We start from the raw sequence: 17,654 nt of genomic DNA, 5'->3' as shown, positions 1-17,654 counted from the left end.
GCTTCAACAACAGTTCAATGCACCATTTTCTGTAGTTTTAGCCAACAGTTCATTTCACATATAGCAACTCCAATTAAAATGTCCCCATGGCACTCTGATCTCAGTTACAGTTTCTAATCAGTTAAAGAAGAATGATTTCTCATACAGGAGGTCCCTTTGGTCCTGGAAATCCATTTACTCCTTGAGCTCCAGGTAATCCCTGAAATGGCACATAAACAGAAAGTGAGACACGATGGGATGAGATAAGATGAGATAAACTTTATTGATCCCACAGTGGGAAAATTCACTTATCAAAGCAGCTCACAAGTTGATGAGTGTCAGGTTAACACAATACATTAAAAAACAGAAATACAACCTACCCTCTCGCCTTGTGGGCCAGCAGGGCCGTCACCACCAGACGAACCCTAAAATAGATTATTATTTAATCGTTCAGCTCAGCAAGATGCAACAATGTGATATAGAGGGAATCGTCTTATAGAAATGTACCTTAGCACCCGATTTTCCAGTCGAACCTCGAAGTCCTCTCTGTCCTCTGGGCCCCTAAATTGACACACAGATATTAATCTAATTCCAGATGTTTAAGGTTTTGTGTTTATTAAAGTCTACCTGAAACAGGATATTTCAGACAAGTTACTTTTAACCAAAAATTTTCTGTTTCTCCTGAAACACTGATTACTCATTTTAACATTTAAACTTTGTAACAATAATAATTCTTAATATATGACTTTAATTATTAACATATTTCAAAAATGGTAATCAAAGAAGAAGAACAAATAGAACAGAGGAGAACAGGAACAGGATCATACTGTTGGTCCTCTCAGTCCTCTTGGTCCAGGTTTTCCAGTTAGACCCTGAAGAAAAAGATATGAAGTATAATAGTGAAATTTTAGTGCTTAAAATCAAGCAGAAAAAAGGAACTGAACTGAATCAAGCTCCAGAATGAAAATGATTTAGAATTGTAAGACTCACCCTTGCGCCTTTCTCTCCATTTGTACCAGGGAATCCTGGGAAACCAAGTGAGCCCTGAAACATAAAGGTTTGTAATAAATTAGATTTTATCAAAGTCAGGTTATTATTTTACGACTGTGTTAATCTAGGGGTTCATAAAGACAATGGGACTGAATGCATGTGTGTGTGTGTGTGTGTGTGTGTGTGTGTGTGTGTGTGTGTGTGTGTGTGTGTGTGTGTGTGTGTGTGTGTGTGTGTGTGTGTGTGTGTGTGTGTGTGTGTGTGTATAACAGGTATAAGAGGAAGTCAAGGGCTAGGTCAGACCTAATGTTTCCTCACCTCACCTGCCTGGCATAATAAATCTGTCTGAGTATAGCAAATGACTGGTATTGTTCTCTACAGTGGACTTGTATGAGTGTTAAGTATAAATATCTAGAATGTTGAGAAACATTTGTCTTGAAACTAGGCTGCCTTATCCGACTTCAGTCCCAAACTGGTGTAAAATCTATAACTTTAGCAACCCTGTAGTTGACATTACTGTCATGTCAACTCAGTACTCCACCTTACAACTGTGCAAAAACTAAAAAGGTGAGCAAATCGGTTAAACAATGGATTATATCTTTTTTAAGGTAATTAGTATTTCAGCAGAATGTATGGAGCAGTGAATGAGGACTTGTCTCACCTGCCTCAATGGATGAGCCTCCGCAGAACCCTGCAGGCCTAAATTAAAATAGTAATTTTATCTCCTTCCCTCTTTTACCTAAACAGCTGAGCTTTAATGAAGTATGGACCCCCTTGAAAGATAGATATGTACTGTAGGGATGTGGTAGCTCAGTGATTAAGGTGTTGGGCTACTGAACGGAAGGTCATAGGTCCGAAACCCAGGTCCACCAAGCTGCCACTGCTGGCCCCCTGTGCAAGGCCCTTAACCCTCAGTTGCAAGTCACTGGATAAGGGTGTCTGCTAGATGCTGTAAATGTAAATATGAAATGAAGATAGTTATGATACTGTGAGATGGATCAGGTGACAGAAGAATATTTCACCTTAGGTCCTTGTCTTCCAGGATAGCCAGGCAGACCAGGCACACCGAGTTTACCCTAAAATGGCACAGTTTAGTTTTAAACATCGCAGTTAAAAACACAACAAAACAAATGAGTATTTTGATAAACTCACCTTCTCTCCAATAAGGCCAAGTGGTCCAATATCTCCAGGGGGACCAACACGCCCTTTTGGACCCTCAGGCCCGTCCTCTCCTCTGAGACCTGGTAATCCTAACTCTCCCTATTCATGAAGGTAGACAACCATATCTACATCAATGAAATATTCTTCATTTTTAAGTTGGACTAAAAGTTCTAGAAGAACCATGTAATGTTCCTTTGTGAGTTGCCTGATAGGTTTGATTACCCTTTCTCCTTTAGGGCCAAAATCACCCTTGATTCCAGAAAACCCATCTTCTCCCTAACAATTTCACACAGTAAAAAAGATTATAAGAACATCTGAAGCATTTAATCCAGATGGAGGTGACAGCATCAGAGGTTCAGTTCTGTCAAAGAAGCTTCTAATACAGAGTAATTGTAATGGGTCGTCATTTGAAACACTCTTTGATATACATTAACTAAACAGACTACAGTATACACACACAATTCCTACCTTCTCTCCTTTATGACCCTTCAATCCACGGATACCTTGAATCCCCTGGGAAAAGGTTCATTTCTGTTTATTCAGATATTCCATCTCTAACATTAATCAGTCAACAGTAAACACATTAAATGAGTCACACCTTGATTCCACGAGGTCCAGGATAGCCAATAGCACCCTGAGGACCACTAGGACCCTGAGGAAATAATGACAAAATGGTGTGTCTTCTTTAACAATTCTAGGATAAAGTGCAAATTTTTACAACTTCCCAAATTGTTACATCACTACAGTTTTCTGACAGCAGTGTAAATTATAAACCTCATTTCGACATAATCTAAGGATACTAAATTATCATTTTTGCTCATTAACATTAAAAAAGAAATAAACAGAGGCTGGAAAATGAAACAACTGCCTACAGCTGCTTTTACATAAGTGAGAACAAAAACATGGATTATTTATTCAATCACTGATTCTTGAGAGAAGGGACAAAAGTACTTTTGAAAAGTGACAAACAAAAAAAATCTATCCTACATTAATTTGAACTGGATATCTTCATAAACACAGGTCTCATCTATCATACCATGAAAAGGAACAGGTTTTTTATTTCAACCACTTTTTATAAAAATGTACATTTACTCAAATAGTAAGTTTGTTATTTGTCAACTCCGTCTAACACATGAAAATATGTTTTTTTGTGTGTTTGATCAATTGAACAACACTGTAAAGTCTTTGTGTGTAGAAATGGTGTGCTTAGCACAGTTAAGTGATAAATTGTATTGTATACACTTTTAATATTATTTTTACATGGTTTTGGAATTAGCCATTTTAAATGACCTTCATTTAGTTTACTAATTTTTTCATTTTTAATTTATACTGTACAATCAATGGTTTTGTGCACACAAGAAACTGATGCATGTAGATAAGGTGGTGTTTTTATGTATGAACACACTCAACTGAACAAAAGAAACATACATTTTTTTTTATAAAAATAAAAAATCTCCATCTTACGGTGTTGACACAACTAATGGTGTTGACACACAACTAACAGTGTTGACACACAATTGATGGTGTTGACAAACTAATCGAGAATTAAACTGATTAAAGATATTTACCTAGTTTTAACATGGAAAAGAGAGAGAGTATCAAGGGAAAGGGTATCAACTTTCAAACAAAGAGTACCTGGTGACAGGAGCTTTAAGGCACACATGAAAATGTCAAAATGTTCCTGGTATCAAAAGAAAAAAGCAAATGTATCTGGAGCTCCTCTATTGCTCATCTATATTTGAAATAAACTGTAAATCTAATGACTGATATGAAAGAGGACACAATAAGCTGAGATATAACTAAGAAAAGTATGTAATAGTGTTAATAGTGTACAAATGTTGAAGTGTCACAGGATCCAGAATTTTCCCCATGCATTTCCTGACTACTTCCAAAGGCTCACTGAAAAAATTAAAAGTGAACAATCAGACTCAATGTCAGTGTTTCTGACTTTAACACAGGGATTCAGACAGGTAAGTTATATGATTTACTTCAATTTCTCTCAACAAGTAAGTAAATATATAGAGAGTTTTATCCTGTTATTGCTGCCTTCGGTGTAGAGCCAAGCATTAGATATTTATATAACAGTTTGTCTATCCTGTGGGACTTGGCCATTGGACAAGAGGTGTTGAACATGTCTACACTCTATGAAGTCCATAACATCAGGGGCTATGGCATAGAGCTCCCTGGTCCGGCTTGCTTGGAGGGGACAAGCTGTCCCTGTCAATTGAAAGATGTCCTTTTGAAATGGACAGAAACAGACATCCCTCCTCCCATGTTTTGGGTGAAAATTGGCAGTAGGGCCACAAGGATGCATAAACTTATAATTCTTTTTTTAGTTTGCACCACATTATTAACTATATATATATTTTCACATCTTGGTGTTCTATATCTACATCAATGCAAAAGCATGATAGCTGTCTGTAGCAGATGCAATTTTGATGTGGGATTACCTGGTGTATTTGTCTTGTTGATGGAACCTGTTTGAGGTGTTGTGTAACAAGTGTGTTATATGTCTCAAAGTTCTCTTCCAAAATATGATACAGTTGAACACCATTCAAACTGTTCGAGATCTTCTCAAAGAAATCTTTACCATCCACAACATCATTTCCCTGCAGAAGCAAGGAGTCTGCAGTTCTTTTTACTGTTTCTCCAATGCCGTCGGGGGCACCTTTTCCAAGGGATGTTGGGAAATAATTCCATGTGGTCCTGCTGAAGCCCAGAGTGAGTGGTACAGTACTTCAGAAATGAGGTAGAAGTTATTCTTATTCTTATACTGCTTACTAGGGCCATCTGACCAGAAGTGCACAGTAGTAACTGATGGATATTTAGTTCATATATCTCCAAGGACAGGATCCATGTGAGTCCAGATTGCTGCTGCATCTTGTCTCTTAGACTCTGACACTGAGCAAAATGCTCCCTTTTCACCCTTGGTGTAATACATTCCAGTATGAAGAGTTAACTGAGGTAAGTTCTCGTCCAAACTACGGCATAACACAAATGTAACTGTGAGAATTATGTTTGTGACTAAAAGCTTAAAAATAAGTCAAAACTCCTTATATTTATTTTGCTTATATTTTATCATCTGAAGTGCAGTCACCCTTTGCCTAGAAATCGCAAAACCGTACGCGTGTCATTTTTTCACGAAGATTCTTAAAGTTTCAATTTAGGATGAATTTTAAAGAGTATAGAAGGAGTTCATATTTAATCTGGGCTCTTTTTGGCTGTTTTTTTTTTCAATATTCAGTGTAAGTCATCTATTTCAAAAATAATATTTTAAAATAAAATTTTAGTTTTCTAATAACAGAAATTAATCTGTTTGGCATAGGTATATTTTTGTCTACAAAAGTAATTTCAAGCATTTAACCATACACCTTCAGATTAAATGATTTTTAAGATCATAGTTAACATTTTATTCAAGTGACCCTAAACTTTTGAATGGTAGTGTACATTACTTAATAAGTATTTGGGAGCACTTTTCCACTCAGTCAGATTACATGTCAACACTGTCAGACAAAATATCTGACAGAGTTGACAAACAACATGTTTTTTCAACTTAATCATGTCTAATAAATTGTAACCATTTTGATTTTCCTCAGTAGTCAGCTGCCACTAAACTAAACCAAAATACCAACTTTTATTTAAAAATTCTTGATTAAAATCATCCCTACTTTGAAGACGGTGTTGACACATAAAAGATGTGACCACAGAGATTTCAACTTGTTTGCTGAATATTTTTAAAAAAAAATGTAAAACTTACGATTCCATGTGTTGGAATGCTACATCCATCAACAGACAAAATTCAAAGGGGGTCCTCAGGGTTAAAGCTGACCAAAATATGACTGATTTATTTCGAATTTGAAAAATATCTGACGGAGTTGACATGAATTGATGACAGATTTTGAAAGGCTGTTGTTAATGTATAAAATAACGTAATGTTCACTTTAAGTATTTTGTAATATTTAATTAAGCCATGCAATTAACCTCATATTCATATTTGTGCGTTTTGGGCATTTTAAAACACTTTTTTTTGCAGTTTGATACTGTGACCTCTACAGAGGACGTGTTCATTTGCATGGGCTTTTATAATACAGTGCCGGTGTTTTATAAAATTACTATGAAATAACATAAATACATACAAAACTAAATGTCTAAACATACACAAGTCTTTCATATCCAACTTTTAAAGCCTTTTTAAATGAAACAATTTATTGTTTTTTAAGGCAAATTGCAACATTTTGATGGGGGACATGTTTTGTCCCTTATCTCAAGAATCAGTGCAATAATAAATGTAAAAAAATGCAGCCATTAGCTGGTATCAATGGCTGTGGGGTATTGATTTTTTAATGATCAAATATCAGCAAAAAAAATCAGTAAATATCTTACACATATTCCAAATTATATTGTTTCACTATCAAATATCCTCTATGTGTTGTGTGACTTTTTGTGCAACTCTGTCATGGGATATCCACAAACCAGTTAGCTTGTGTTCTTGCTTATGTTACAGCAGCTACTGTTTGAACAGACTGTCGTTCAGACTGTTACAAAGTGCTGACTCTTTCAACAGGATTACTGTGGTCTAATTTAACGGTTTGTCTGATTTACAGTTCTGAAGCCGAATCTCAGAGAGTTACACAAACTGACCTGATTTCCTTTCGTTCCAGATGGACCTTCTTTTCCTGGGTGACCCTGTATGGAAAGAGGATGTTACTCTATACCTAAAGTAACAGAATCCCAAACAGAAGAGTGCTTCAGTCAAACCAGACTTTATCTCTAGTGACTGTTAAAGCCAATGAATCTGCATATTAATACTGATGAATGAGAAAATAAATGTTCTCAAAAGATGATACTTACAGGGGGGCCATCAGCTCCAGGCATGCCAGGCAGACCTGGCTTTCCTGTAGGTCCCTGAGAAATGGCAAACAAATGTGATATTTCACCAAATCAGGCACGCTGATTACAATATGTACATAATACATACTGTGAGCTTTACCTTCTCTCCTGGGGGACCATGAGCACCTTGAGGACCAGGCATTCCCTGTAAATCAATTATTTATATATATATATATATATATATATATATATATATATATATATATATATATATATATATATATATATATATATATAGTTAATAATGTGGTGCAAACTAAAAAAAAGAATTATAATGTATAATAAGACATAATACATATCTACTGTATCAAATATATAATGAAATTAGAAATTAAAAAATATCATGTGGTGCAACTGTCTGACCATTAGTGCTGAAATTAGACTGAAAAGTGCACGAGTCTGAAAACTTTTTTAAAACTGGTCCAATTTGCCTTAATTTCACAAAATAAATCAGTAAATAAATTAATTATTGTAAATAAATAAATTACTGGATGAATCTGCAGTTTTTATAAATAATTTCAAAATTCACTTAAGATTCATTTTAAGCCATTAAAAAAGACCATTTTTGAGATTATTATAAAAATTTAGTGACAAAAAGTTTCAACATACAGCTACATGGCAAGGATTCTGGAAAACATCTAGAAGTTTTTGCAAGGTTATAATATTTTTACACTTGGTTATATGCTTGGTTATACAGTATATGGCTGTCATTTAGTATAACCGCAAAAAATAAGTGCAAATCAAACTTTAATAAACAAAATAAAATAAATCTATATTAGATATTTTACATTTTTCTGTTTTAAATTACTGGTCAGTTCGCAGAATAAATCCCAGGTTCATTAACATGCCATGAGCTGGAGATGCACTGCAGCTTTATCCTGATGTAAACAGATATCTCTATCATATTTCAGTACAATTAGTAACCAAACCTTTTTAATTTATTAAGCCATCTGCTCCAAATCACTGGCACAGTCCACAATGTGTATAAAGCTACATATCTTTCTGGGTCTTCACAAAAATTATTATTTAATTAAAGTTACAAATTTTGTGAAACTTCATTACATGATCACACTCCATGATTTTTAGATGAAAAAAATACAAGCATTCATTACAATGAAATTTTATTCTAGATTATTCAGTTAGCATGTCTAGGTCTGATCACACCCTCTTCTCATTATAATACAAATGCAAAAAGAGATGTTTTTTTACGTAAAAAATACAGATCATATCACCATTGAGTACTTATTAAAAAAAATATTTGTTAGTATATCACACACAGAAAGTTAATTGTGAGCAAAAACATGTTCCCACGAGAAATTGCCCTCAGTGATTGCCCACATACTCATGGTACAGTATCACAGAAAGTCATTAAATACAGTATGTGGCTTCACAGGTAGCAGTTTAATAGAAGAATCCTGTGTTTGCAATTTTGCCAATTCAACTAGATTTCCACAAAAAAACCTCCACATACGGTAAAACTCATCAAAGGAGCAACAAGGCCACAACAATCACAAAAAAAAATCCACAATTTCTTTGAGGAACTGTGTAATGGCTTGGTGTACATGCTATACTACATTCTGTGTATAGTGTGAATTGTGTTTGATTAAAAGTTTGATGTTAATGAGTTTATTGTGTGTTATTAACCTGTGTTCCTGGAGTTCCCTGCTGGCCTGGAGGACCTGGCTCTCCTTGAGGTCCCTATTGAAACATGTTGAACAATAAGTTTGTGCTGGAGCAAATAATTCAAAAGTAGAAAGAATCAAATCAAACAATTTTACTAACCAAGCTTCCTTTTGGCCCATGAGGTCCATCATTTCCACGCACACCCTTAAAGAGGACAATAATAGTGAAGTTAATGGTCTAAGACAGAAGGAATATATACACTGACATGTACACTGGTATACACTGAACCTAGATGTGCAGTTTGGAGTGTTTTAGTGTCCAGCTGGACAAGAACAAACTCTGGATGAAAAGTAAAAGGTGTGAATTTGAATTGTACATATCAGAATAGTTTCATATTGTGACGGTACAAAATGTTTTTTTGTTTGTTTTTGTTTTGTCATAAAGTTTTGTGTAGAATTAATTCTTACTGGAGGTCCAGAAACTCCTGAGGGTCCCTTAGGTCCCAGCAACCCACGAGGCCCCTAAGAAAAAATAATAGTGAGGAATGATGGACAATTTGATTTTGGTTAGAAGATGTGTGATAGACAGAAGCACTCACTGTTTCACCTGGGAGTCCTCTGGGCCCAACATCTCCATCATCTCCCTTGGAAAATACAGTAAGAGAAAAAACAGGCTTCAGCATTCAGTCAAGGATTATTTGGAGTAAATATGCAATAGAACAGGACATTCTTAAACAATTGCATCACAGAAGAAGAGGTATGACTCACATTGAGAGCCATGGCTATAGAGAATATAGACAATACACTAACAATACACTAATCAACGGCTATTAACATGTAGTCTTAATGTAGAGGCTGTTAATACGTTGACTTACTCTCTCTCCATCCTCTCCTTGGGATCCTGGTGGTCCCATTGCTCCAGGATTTCCCTGAACAGAACAAAAATAGAAAATGTTTAAAGGAATAAGTAAAGTGGTATAAGATAAAGTCCTGGATCAACACATAATTAAACGATATCACACATGTAAGCGGCACTCGTAGTCAATACAACAACACAGTTGCAGGTGGGATCTTGTTTTTATGCAGTTCTTATTGAGTGACTGGCATTTCAGACACATTATAGCCAAATTTTTAGTTCATTCCATCAACAAATGAAGTCGCCAAAGTATGAATTCTCAACTGGACAAAGGGTTGGTTTGATTAGTCTACAGTTCACTTGGAGGAAGCTGTTGTAGCATCTGATCGTAGGGTTGGTGTTGGTTGAATTAAAACTAAAGGGTCATACACAATGCAGATGCAGTGATAATCAAACAATCTACAAGATCATCAGATTGCAGCACTCACCCGAAGACCTTTGTCTCCTGGCAGACCAGGCAACCCATCAAAACCACGATCTCCCTAAAACGGACACACAGAAAAGACTTTTAATATTACTTATATGATACCTCAATAAGATGATACAGTGTAGCACTGTACAAAAACTAATGGATAAAACCAAATATCTGACCTTAGATCCCGTCTCTCCTGGCATTCCACGAGCTCCATCAGCACCAGGTCGGCCCTAAAACAAAAGGAGCATTAACATCAAACATACACAATACACTAAAATGAAATGTACTGCATATTATCTGATGCTGATAGCTGCTAGAGGTCAGCTCAGTGACAGTTACTTACTCTTCTACCAGGTTTACCAGGAGGTCCAGCTATTCCATAAGGACCTCTGAGACCCTGCAAAATATGTAAGCAAGTGTTAAGGGACAAAATATAAACACAAAAACATACAAATCCAAAAAAGTAACAAAAAATAACAATAAACCTGTGGACCAGGGTCTCCACTCTCTCCCTTTATACCTTGGCTGCCAGGCGAGCCCTAAAAAAAACACAGAGAAAAGAAGAATATTGCTTATAGACATGTAACGTTTCATGAAAGACAGATAAAAGTAATAAAAAAAATAATTCATATAACTGGGCTTTCATACCAGGGGTCCGGATCGACCTGTAAAACCCATTGGTCCAGGTGGACCCGTCAAAGCTGACTACAGAAAAAAAATCCACAATTTAGTCAAGGAAATGCTTTATATAATAACAATTACTATAACAATGCACCAATCTGAGAGGATTATTTCTATAGAATTGTTAGAAAATCAAGGTAAGTGCATGTATGTATGTATAATGCATGTATTATGTATGTTTATACAGCACATAATAAACTGTCAGGAAATATAGTCCCGGTTGTACAGATGGCGTATTTGTAGATATCTGAAGATCTGAGAGAGCTGGGCATCAACAAAACATTGGTCTTTATGTTTTTATGACTGATATGAAAGGAAAATATCAGACAAATCCAAACCGAAAGAAAATATAAAATATAATATAAATATATTACACAATCAATTCAGTTAAGTATCCAATGAAAATGTAAAAATTCTATTAAGCCTCATGACCTTCTTATGCTCCACAAAGTTAATGCTATAGCTGTTAGCGATTGTCTGAGGCACATCCAGGAATGAGGTAACTTGGTGGTTAAGGTGTTGGACACCAAGCTGCCACTGCCGGGCTCTTGAGCAAGGCCCTTAACCCTCAATTGCTCAGTTGTAAAAATCAGATAAAATATCAGATAAAAAGTCACATTTGGGTCTAGGATCAAATGCCTTAAATGTAAATATAAATACGTACCCGAGCATGAGACAGAATGGCCTGAGCCTGGGACTCCTGTACTGAGACAATGGGACCTTTGTCCCCACCACTTTGTCCAAGTCTGAACTATTGGATTAAATGGCCATTAGAGGACAAAAACATGTATTAACAGCTAGAAAATCAATAACAATTGACTGTAAACTAGGAGAAGCTAAATACTGCACATTTTAAAAGAGCATTATGGTTTTATTCAGTCATTCCAAAATAAATACCTACATCAGTACTATATCAGCAATAGCAAGAGTAATGGTGTCTATGTTTTCATCAAGCTAACCATATCTAGCACATTAATTCTACATTATATTTAGTTTATAAAACAATGTCCCCAACACTTAACATTTTATTATTATTATTATTATTATTATTATTATTATTATTATTATTATTATTATTATTATTATTATATAATTGATTATAATTCAAACAAAAATATCCATGTTTGAATCTTTGGCATTTGTTTGGCAAAATCTTACACTGAACTTAAATTTATTAGAATATATTATGAGGGATAAAAGAAAAAAAAACAATTGTCATACTGGAAGCATGATAGATGACCCAGGAGGTCCAGGGACCCCATCAGCTCCAGGCAGACCTGGTCTCCCGGATGGACCCTAAAGATGGGATTAGTTAGAAGAAAAAAGATTGTCACAAATTTGACTTTTATCAAACATTAATATTTGTGATTATTTGTTACAAAACTGAATAGCTGACTATTTTAAAACCTTGACCAAAACAATGCTTATAAACAATATGCTAAACAATACACACACAAATACACTATAAACAGACTCGTCCAACAAAGTTTTCAATAAAAATTTACCCTTTCACCTGGATCACCCACGGAGCCTGGCAGTCCTGAAGGACCTGAAGGGCCAGGGAGACCCTGCGGTAAAATAATAAAGAGAACTGCATGAAGAAACACTTTTTATGAAACAATTATTTTCAAGAGAAAAATATGTTATGTACCAGATTCAAAATTTTTCTTTATATTACCACATGACTTTCATATAGATGTACTCACTGTTGGTCCTTCAGGTCCTGGTGGTCCCTCAATCAGCATGCCCTGTGACGATGAAAATAATAAAAGAGTAATGGTCAGGATCATGGTGGACACTTCTTCTACCAGTCCATTGCAGGATATCATGAAAATCCTCACAGATTCTTAAAGTTAGGGACAATTATGCACAATGTGTAAACAGTGTGCAACTTGACCAAGGCATTAACCAATGAGGCAACAGAATGCAAGTCGCCTTTTTCTTGATTTGCTATAAATACCTGGGACATGCACAATTCTACCCCGTTACTGATCAGAAGGGTAGGGTTCAAGCCCCTAAACTGCTAAACCACTGTTTGGCCCCCAAACAAGGCCCTTAATGGCCTCAGGGGTGTTGACCCCAGCTACTTAACAAAGCTGGGAAATGTAAATTTAAATATTTTAGTGTGCTATAGGCGACAAATGCCTCATTTGAATTCAACTGAATTTACTGATGTGTCAAGTAATGGAAGATGAATATCTTATATACAGTAATATATACCACAGCATCATGAAAAACAAGCTGGAAAGGTTCCAAGATATCCACCACAATAATGTCATGGGAGGGGTGATGTTAAGATGGCATTGAGGCTATGATGAGGGATGATTTTAGATATAAATCAAGGTTTAGGGTTAGGGTTAGTTATTTATAGCCAGTTATCATTTTTCTCAATTGAGGACAAAGGAATAGTTGCAGGTCCTAAATAAAGCCAGTGTGTACTGAATAATGCAGTGAGATAAGGGTTCTATGTGGCTTGTCCAGTTGGCCATGCTTGTTGGATAAGCTAACCCAAGACCAATCCTTATATATAGGCCAGACTTTGCATGTATGATAACTTTTGTCACTCTTAACAAGATTTATATCATATGGTCACTGTGGTCAACTTTGATGGAAGTCATGCATGGGCATGTATTGGGACACACATCAGAAGCTATCCAGGTGAAATTCATCATTCTTTGTGCCTAAAGGTGTGAAATAGTACCAACCCTGTTTCTCACTATGCCGATCTTGTATTTATCAAAAAATCAGTTAGCATTTTGACTATTAATACACTGAGCTAACATTTGCTTATGTAAATCTATTTCCATAAGTTTACATTATAGGCGATTCTTCTGTTGTGCTGCAAGCTGCTAGCTCATCCATTGGAGTGAAAAATAAGACATAAACATGTATATATTAATAACTGGAAGGCAAAAATGTGTGAAAGTTTGCCAAATGCTGTAAATGTAAAGTATCTACCAAACTGGCAACTCATTGTATTTGTGCCTCTATATATAGGCAACTGATACATATAAAGATAGTACTTACAGATTCTAGGACAGCAGGCTCTCCCTTCTGTCCCTTTTGGCCCATCGCAGTAGCCTGAGAAACATAGACACGAAGCAGCAACACATACAATCAATATACACAATGTCTAGTCCAATTAGAACAAAACAAAAAATATATATTTTAAACAGTAAAAAAAACTGAAGTCCATCAAACTGTGAGCACTTGACTGACACTTGATTTTACCGATACAAGCTCTATCTGTCATAGAATCTTCTTCACATATGCTGAAGATTCGAACCGCAAAGATATTTCAGTGATCAGTATGTTCCTCAACGTGCTTTAGAGCTCACGTACACTGCATGTGTCATACAGATCATTCAGTGGAACATTCACTTTCCAGAGTCATTTACTGTACTTCACATTGCTTTTTGTGAGCTCACAATGTGTACAGAAGTAAATGCTCGCTTCTTCAAACCTCAGTGACTGCTTTTTCCCCAGGAGAATAGCTCCCAATTTTACTGAAGGTGCTGTGAACTTGTCTTGAAAGATGAATTGAAAATAATTCAAAATGATTCACAGTGAACTGAACATAATAAAGGATGTTAATAGGTAAAGGAGATCTTTGGCAGCAGTTACACATCCTGTCACCTTGTTTTCTGAAGTCGGCTGAACTCTGGTGGTATACCAACTAAAAAGTAGAGTACAGTATTGCACCAAACTATAGACTGTCAGTCTACATGCATACAAAAAACTAACCAATGTTATAATACTAGAGGGGATTTTTATTTACAAATCAAGTTTCGCCTTTTCATTTTCATGGACTATTCTCAGGAAGTGTGTAAAGGAATATTCTGTGATATGAAATATTTTAAACAACACAAACTAAAAAGCACAATATATGACTGCAGTGGAATCTTTCAGACTGTGTTCAGAGACTGGTTGTTGATAAAAGAATCATGTAGATGGTCATTTGAGTTCAATTATATCATTAGGTAAACTTGGTTCGCCTCTATGCCCAGTCTCTTTCCATTTCTGTAAGATGCCTCTACAAGACAAACAGCATCATCTCTCAACGTTCAAGAGAACTTGCCAGAAAGCACAACATGACTTACACCTCCCTCATCCGTGACAGCACCCAAGGTTTGGCCTATGTCACCACCAGTCTCTCCCTCAGGAGCAGGTTCATTGTAGTCCTTGTAGGAATAATCATATTCCTCCATTCCAAAGTCTCTGGGCTCAGACTCCTCAGCTTTTGTCTGAGACCCCATCTCACCACCGTCTTTGGCCTCTTCTACCTCCTCACCCATCACCGTCTCATGCACCTGGGCCATGCCATTGAGAATGAATGTAGACAGCAGATAATAGCAGAATAGCATGTGGTAGAGCAAAACATAACAATGGAGTGGAGGATAAAATGAAGCAGTGTCAGAAAAAATGATAGACAAAAAGGAAAGACTCAAAGAAAGAAAGCAGAGAATCAGAATGACCAGCCTTACCTGCTGTTACACACACACACACACACACACACACACACACACACACACACACACACACACACACACACACACACACATACACACACACACACACTTGTGCATATCAGGTGCCATAAGCATTGGTTAGGTCTGAAAATGCTTAACCATATTCTTGTGTATTATTACATAATGTACAGCAGCCAATGTATTAGCTTTTTTTATTAGCTTACTACATTATCTTACATTATACATAAACAAGTGAAGTGTTACCTTTATTTGTACTTTATTTGTCTTAAACAAGGGGAAGTACACAAGTATATGATGAAGCACTATATAGCTAATCTACAAAGCTTCTGACAGCTAGATTTACATCATATGCATCATGTTCCTTACCATCTACTTACCATTTCCTGTGCATTTCCACATCCCACTTCATACCATAAGTAAACACAAACCTTTTTCAGCGTGTGGCTTTGACATCCGGACCCTTTTGTTTTGCTTTCTATGTGTAAAAGCTGAATGCTTTAATCATATTCATCTCAAGAGATCATCTGCTTCAGAAATACTGCATGCTGTGGAATCTACCCTGAAGTCAGTGTCATTTGTGTCAGATATTTCTTGGGTGACTCCTATTTTACAAGATTTCTTTCACGTCAGGCTGGTGATTGTAATCTCTAACCATCAGAACCGTAACAAAAGGAATTTTTGTACATCATTCAATTGTCCCTTGAGCAGATAAACATGACCGCTATGCATTATTCTTGGAGATTGTCCAGGACCACACAGGGCACTACAGAGGTCTGTTACTAAGAAATGCCATTATTGAAGACTGTTAGATATTATGTCATATTTGTACATATAATGGCCACATCACCATGGTAACATCTAGTGTTATAACTACCTGTAGAGTCTAAAAGTGAATATTTATGCAAGGAATATTACACATATTGCTCAGAGATGGGTTAAACACAAAAAAATAATTCAAAAATTAAGATACTTCTAAACTTAAATACAATTACTTAATTGTCATATTTATGTGGCCCTGGACTTAATACTTCTCCTTGCTCAAGCATGTGTTGTCTCAATGCTTAAGGCTCTGATAAGGAGGTCAGGGTTTAAGCCTCAACATGGCCAAACTGCCACAGGTAGGCCCTTGAACAAAGCCTTGTCTTGTGCTGTTTTTCTGAGCATGAGACAACACAAGGAGTATAACAGACCCATACAGTAACTCATCACAAGCTAGTAAACTAGTACGCAAAACTGCACAAAAACTGAGGGAACCGAACCATAACAATGTCATTATTGCATCTATGAAAAGTGTCACAGCCGTGATGTAGCAAGATAAAGTAGCTTGTTACAAGAAAAGTTACTTCTACTTTTGTCTTCTCCCGTTAAGGGTCACTACAGTGAATCATCTGTTTCCACCCAATTCTATCCTCATCATCTTCTTCTCTCACACCAGTTACCTTCATGTCCTCATTTAATACATCCATATATCTCCTCTTTGTCCTTCCTCTTGACCTCTTACCCGCAGCTCCATCTAAAACATCTCCCTCCTCTGAACACATCCAGACCATCTCAATGTAGTGTCTCTGTCCTTGTCCCCAAAACAGCCAACCTGAGCTGTCCCACTGATGTGCTCGTTCCTAATCCTGTCCATCCTCGTCACTCCTAAAGAGAACCTCAACATCCTCATCTCAGCTACCTTCATCTCTGCCTCATGTCTTTTCCTCACTGCTACAGTCTCTAGCACATACAGCAGAGCAGCTCTTACTACTGTTTACTACACCTTTCCTTTGCTTCTTACTGACACTCTTCTGTCACACACAACACTCTTGACACTCGTCTGTAACACACAACTCTCCTGACACTCTTCTGTCACACACAACACTCCTGACACTCTTCTGTCACACAAACAACACTCTTGACACTCGTCTGTAACACACAACTCTCCTGACACTCTTCTGTCACACACAACACTCCTGACACTATCCTGTCACACACACACAACACTACTGACACTCTTCGTCACACACAACACTCTTGAAACTCATCTGTCACACACAACTCTCCTGACACTCTACTGTCACACACAACACTCCTGACACTCTTCTGTCACACACAACACTCTTGACACTCTTCTGTCACACACACAACACTCCTGACACTATCCTGTCACACACACACAACACTACTGACACTCTTCGTCACACACAACACTCTTGACACTCTTCTGTCACACACACAACACTCTTGACACTCTTCTGTCACACACAACACTCCTGACACTCTTCTGTCACACACACAACACTCCTGACACTCTTCTGTCACACACAACACTCCTGACACTCTTCTGTCACACACACAACACTCTTGACACTCTTCTGTCACACACAACACTCCTGACACTATCCTGTCACACAAACAACACTCCTGACACTCTTCTGTCACACACAACACTCCTGACACTCTTCTGTCACACACACAACACTCTTGACACTCTTCTGTCACACAAACAACACTCCTGACACTCTTCT

The 17,654-nt window shown here is 36.8% G+C and overlaps 1 protein-coding gene across 2 annotated transcripts in view; it reads right to left on the bottom strand.

Annotated features, from left to right (window-relative positions):
- Positions 1-17,654, bottom strand: part of col11a2 (collagen, type XI, alpha 2) — a 55,986-nt gene that overhangs the window by 16,803 nt on the left and 21,529 nt on the right. The window contains exons 7-35 of one of the 2 annotated variants that reach the window (XM_027163614.2): positions 14,755-14,964; positions 13,682-13,735; positions 12,361-12,402; positions 12,160-12,222; positions 11,876-11,950; positions 11,319-11,405; positions 10,622-10,678; positions 10,459-10,512; positions 10,317-10,370; positions 10,150-10,203; positions 9,987-10,040; positions 9,518-9,571; positions 9,242-9,286; positions 9,111-9,164; positions 8,803-8,847; positions 8,665-8,718; positions 7,121-7,165; positions 6,982-7,035; positions 6,772-6,816; positions 2,729-2,782; positions 2,599-2,643; positions 2,353-2,406; positions 2,122-2,229; positions 1,992-2,045; positions 970-1,023; positions 807-851; positions 487-540; positions 360-404; positions 146-199 (exon numbers count right to left, since the gene is read on the bottom strand). In XM_027163614.2, the coding sequence (XP_027019415.1) occupies positions 146-199; positions 360-404; positions 487-540; positions 807-851; positions 970-1,023; positions 1,992-2,045; positions 2,122-2,229; positions 2,353-2,406; positions 2,599-2,643; positions 2,729-2,782; positions 6,772-6,816; positions 6,982-7,035; positions 7,121-7,165; positions 8,665-8,718; positions 8,803-8,847; positions 9,111-9,164; positions 9,242-9,286; positions 9,518-9,571; positions 9,987-10,040; positions 10,150-10,203; positions 10,317-10,370; positions 10,459-10,512; positions 10,622-10,678; positions 11,319-11,405; positions 11,876-11,950; positions 12,160-12,222; positions 12,361-12,402; positions 13,682-13,735; positions 14,755-14,964 (1,767 nt within the window). The remainder of the gene's footprint in view (positions 1-145; positions 200-359; positions 405-486; positions 541-806; positions 852-969; positions 1,024-1,991; positions 2,046-2,121; positions 2,230-2,352; positions 2,407-2,598; positions 2,644-2,728; positions 2,783-6,771; positions 6,817-6,981; positions 7,036-7,120; positions 7,166-8,664; positions 8,719-8,802; positions 8,848-9,110; positions 9,165-9,241; positions 9,287-9,517; positions 9,572-9,986; positions 10,041-10,149; positions 10,204-10,316; positions 10,371-10,458; positions 10,513-10,621; positions 10,679-11,318; positions 11,406-11,875; positions 11,951-12,159; positions 12,223-12,360; positions 12,403-13,681; positions 13,736-14,754; positions 14,965-17,654) is intronic. The other variant, XM_027163615.2, reaches the window with a different exon arrangement.

Source organism: Tachysurus fulvidraco, chromosome 7 (assembly GCF_022655615.1).
Source record: "Tachysurus fulvidraco isolate hzauxx_2018 chromosome 7, HZAU_PFXX_2.0, whole genome shotgun sequence".
NCBI lineage: Eukaryota > Metazoa > Chordata > Actinopteri > Siluriformes > Bagridae > Tachysurus > Tachysurus fulvidraco.
This window is presented reverse-complemented; position numbering and strand designations above follow the sequence as displayed.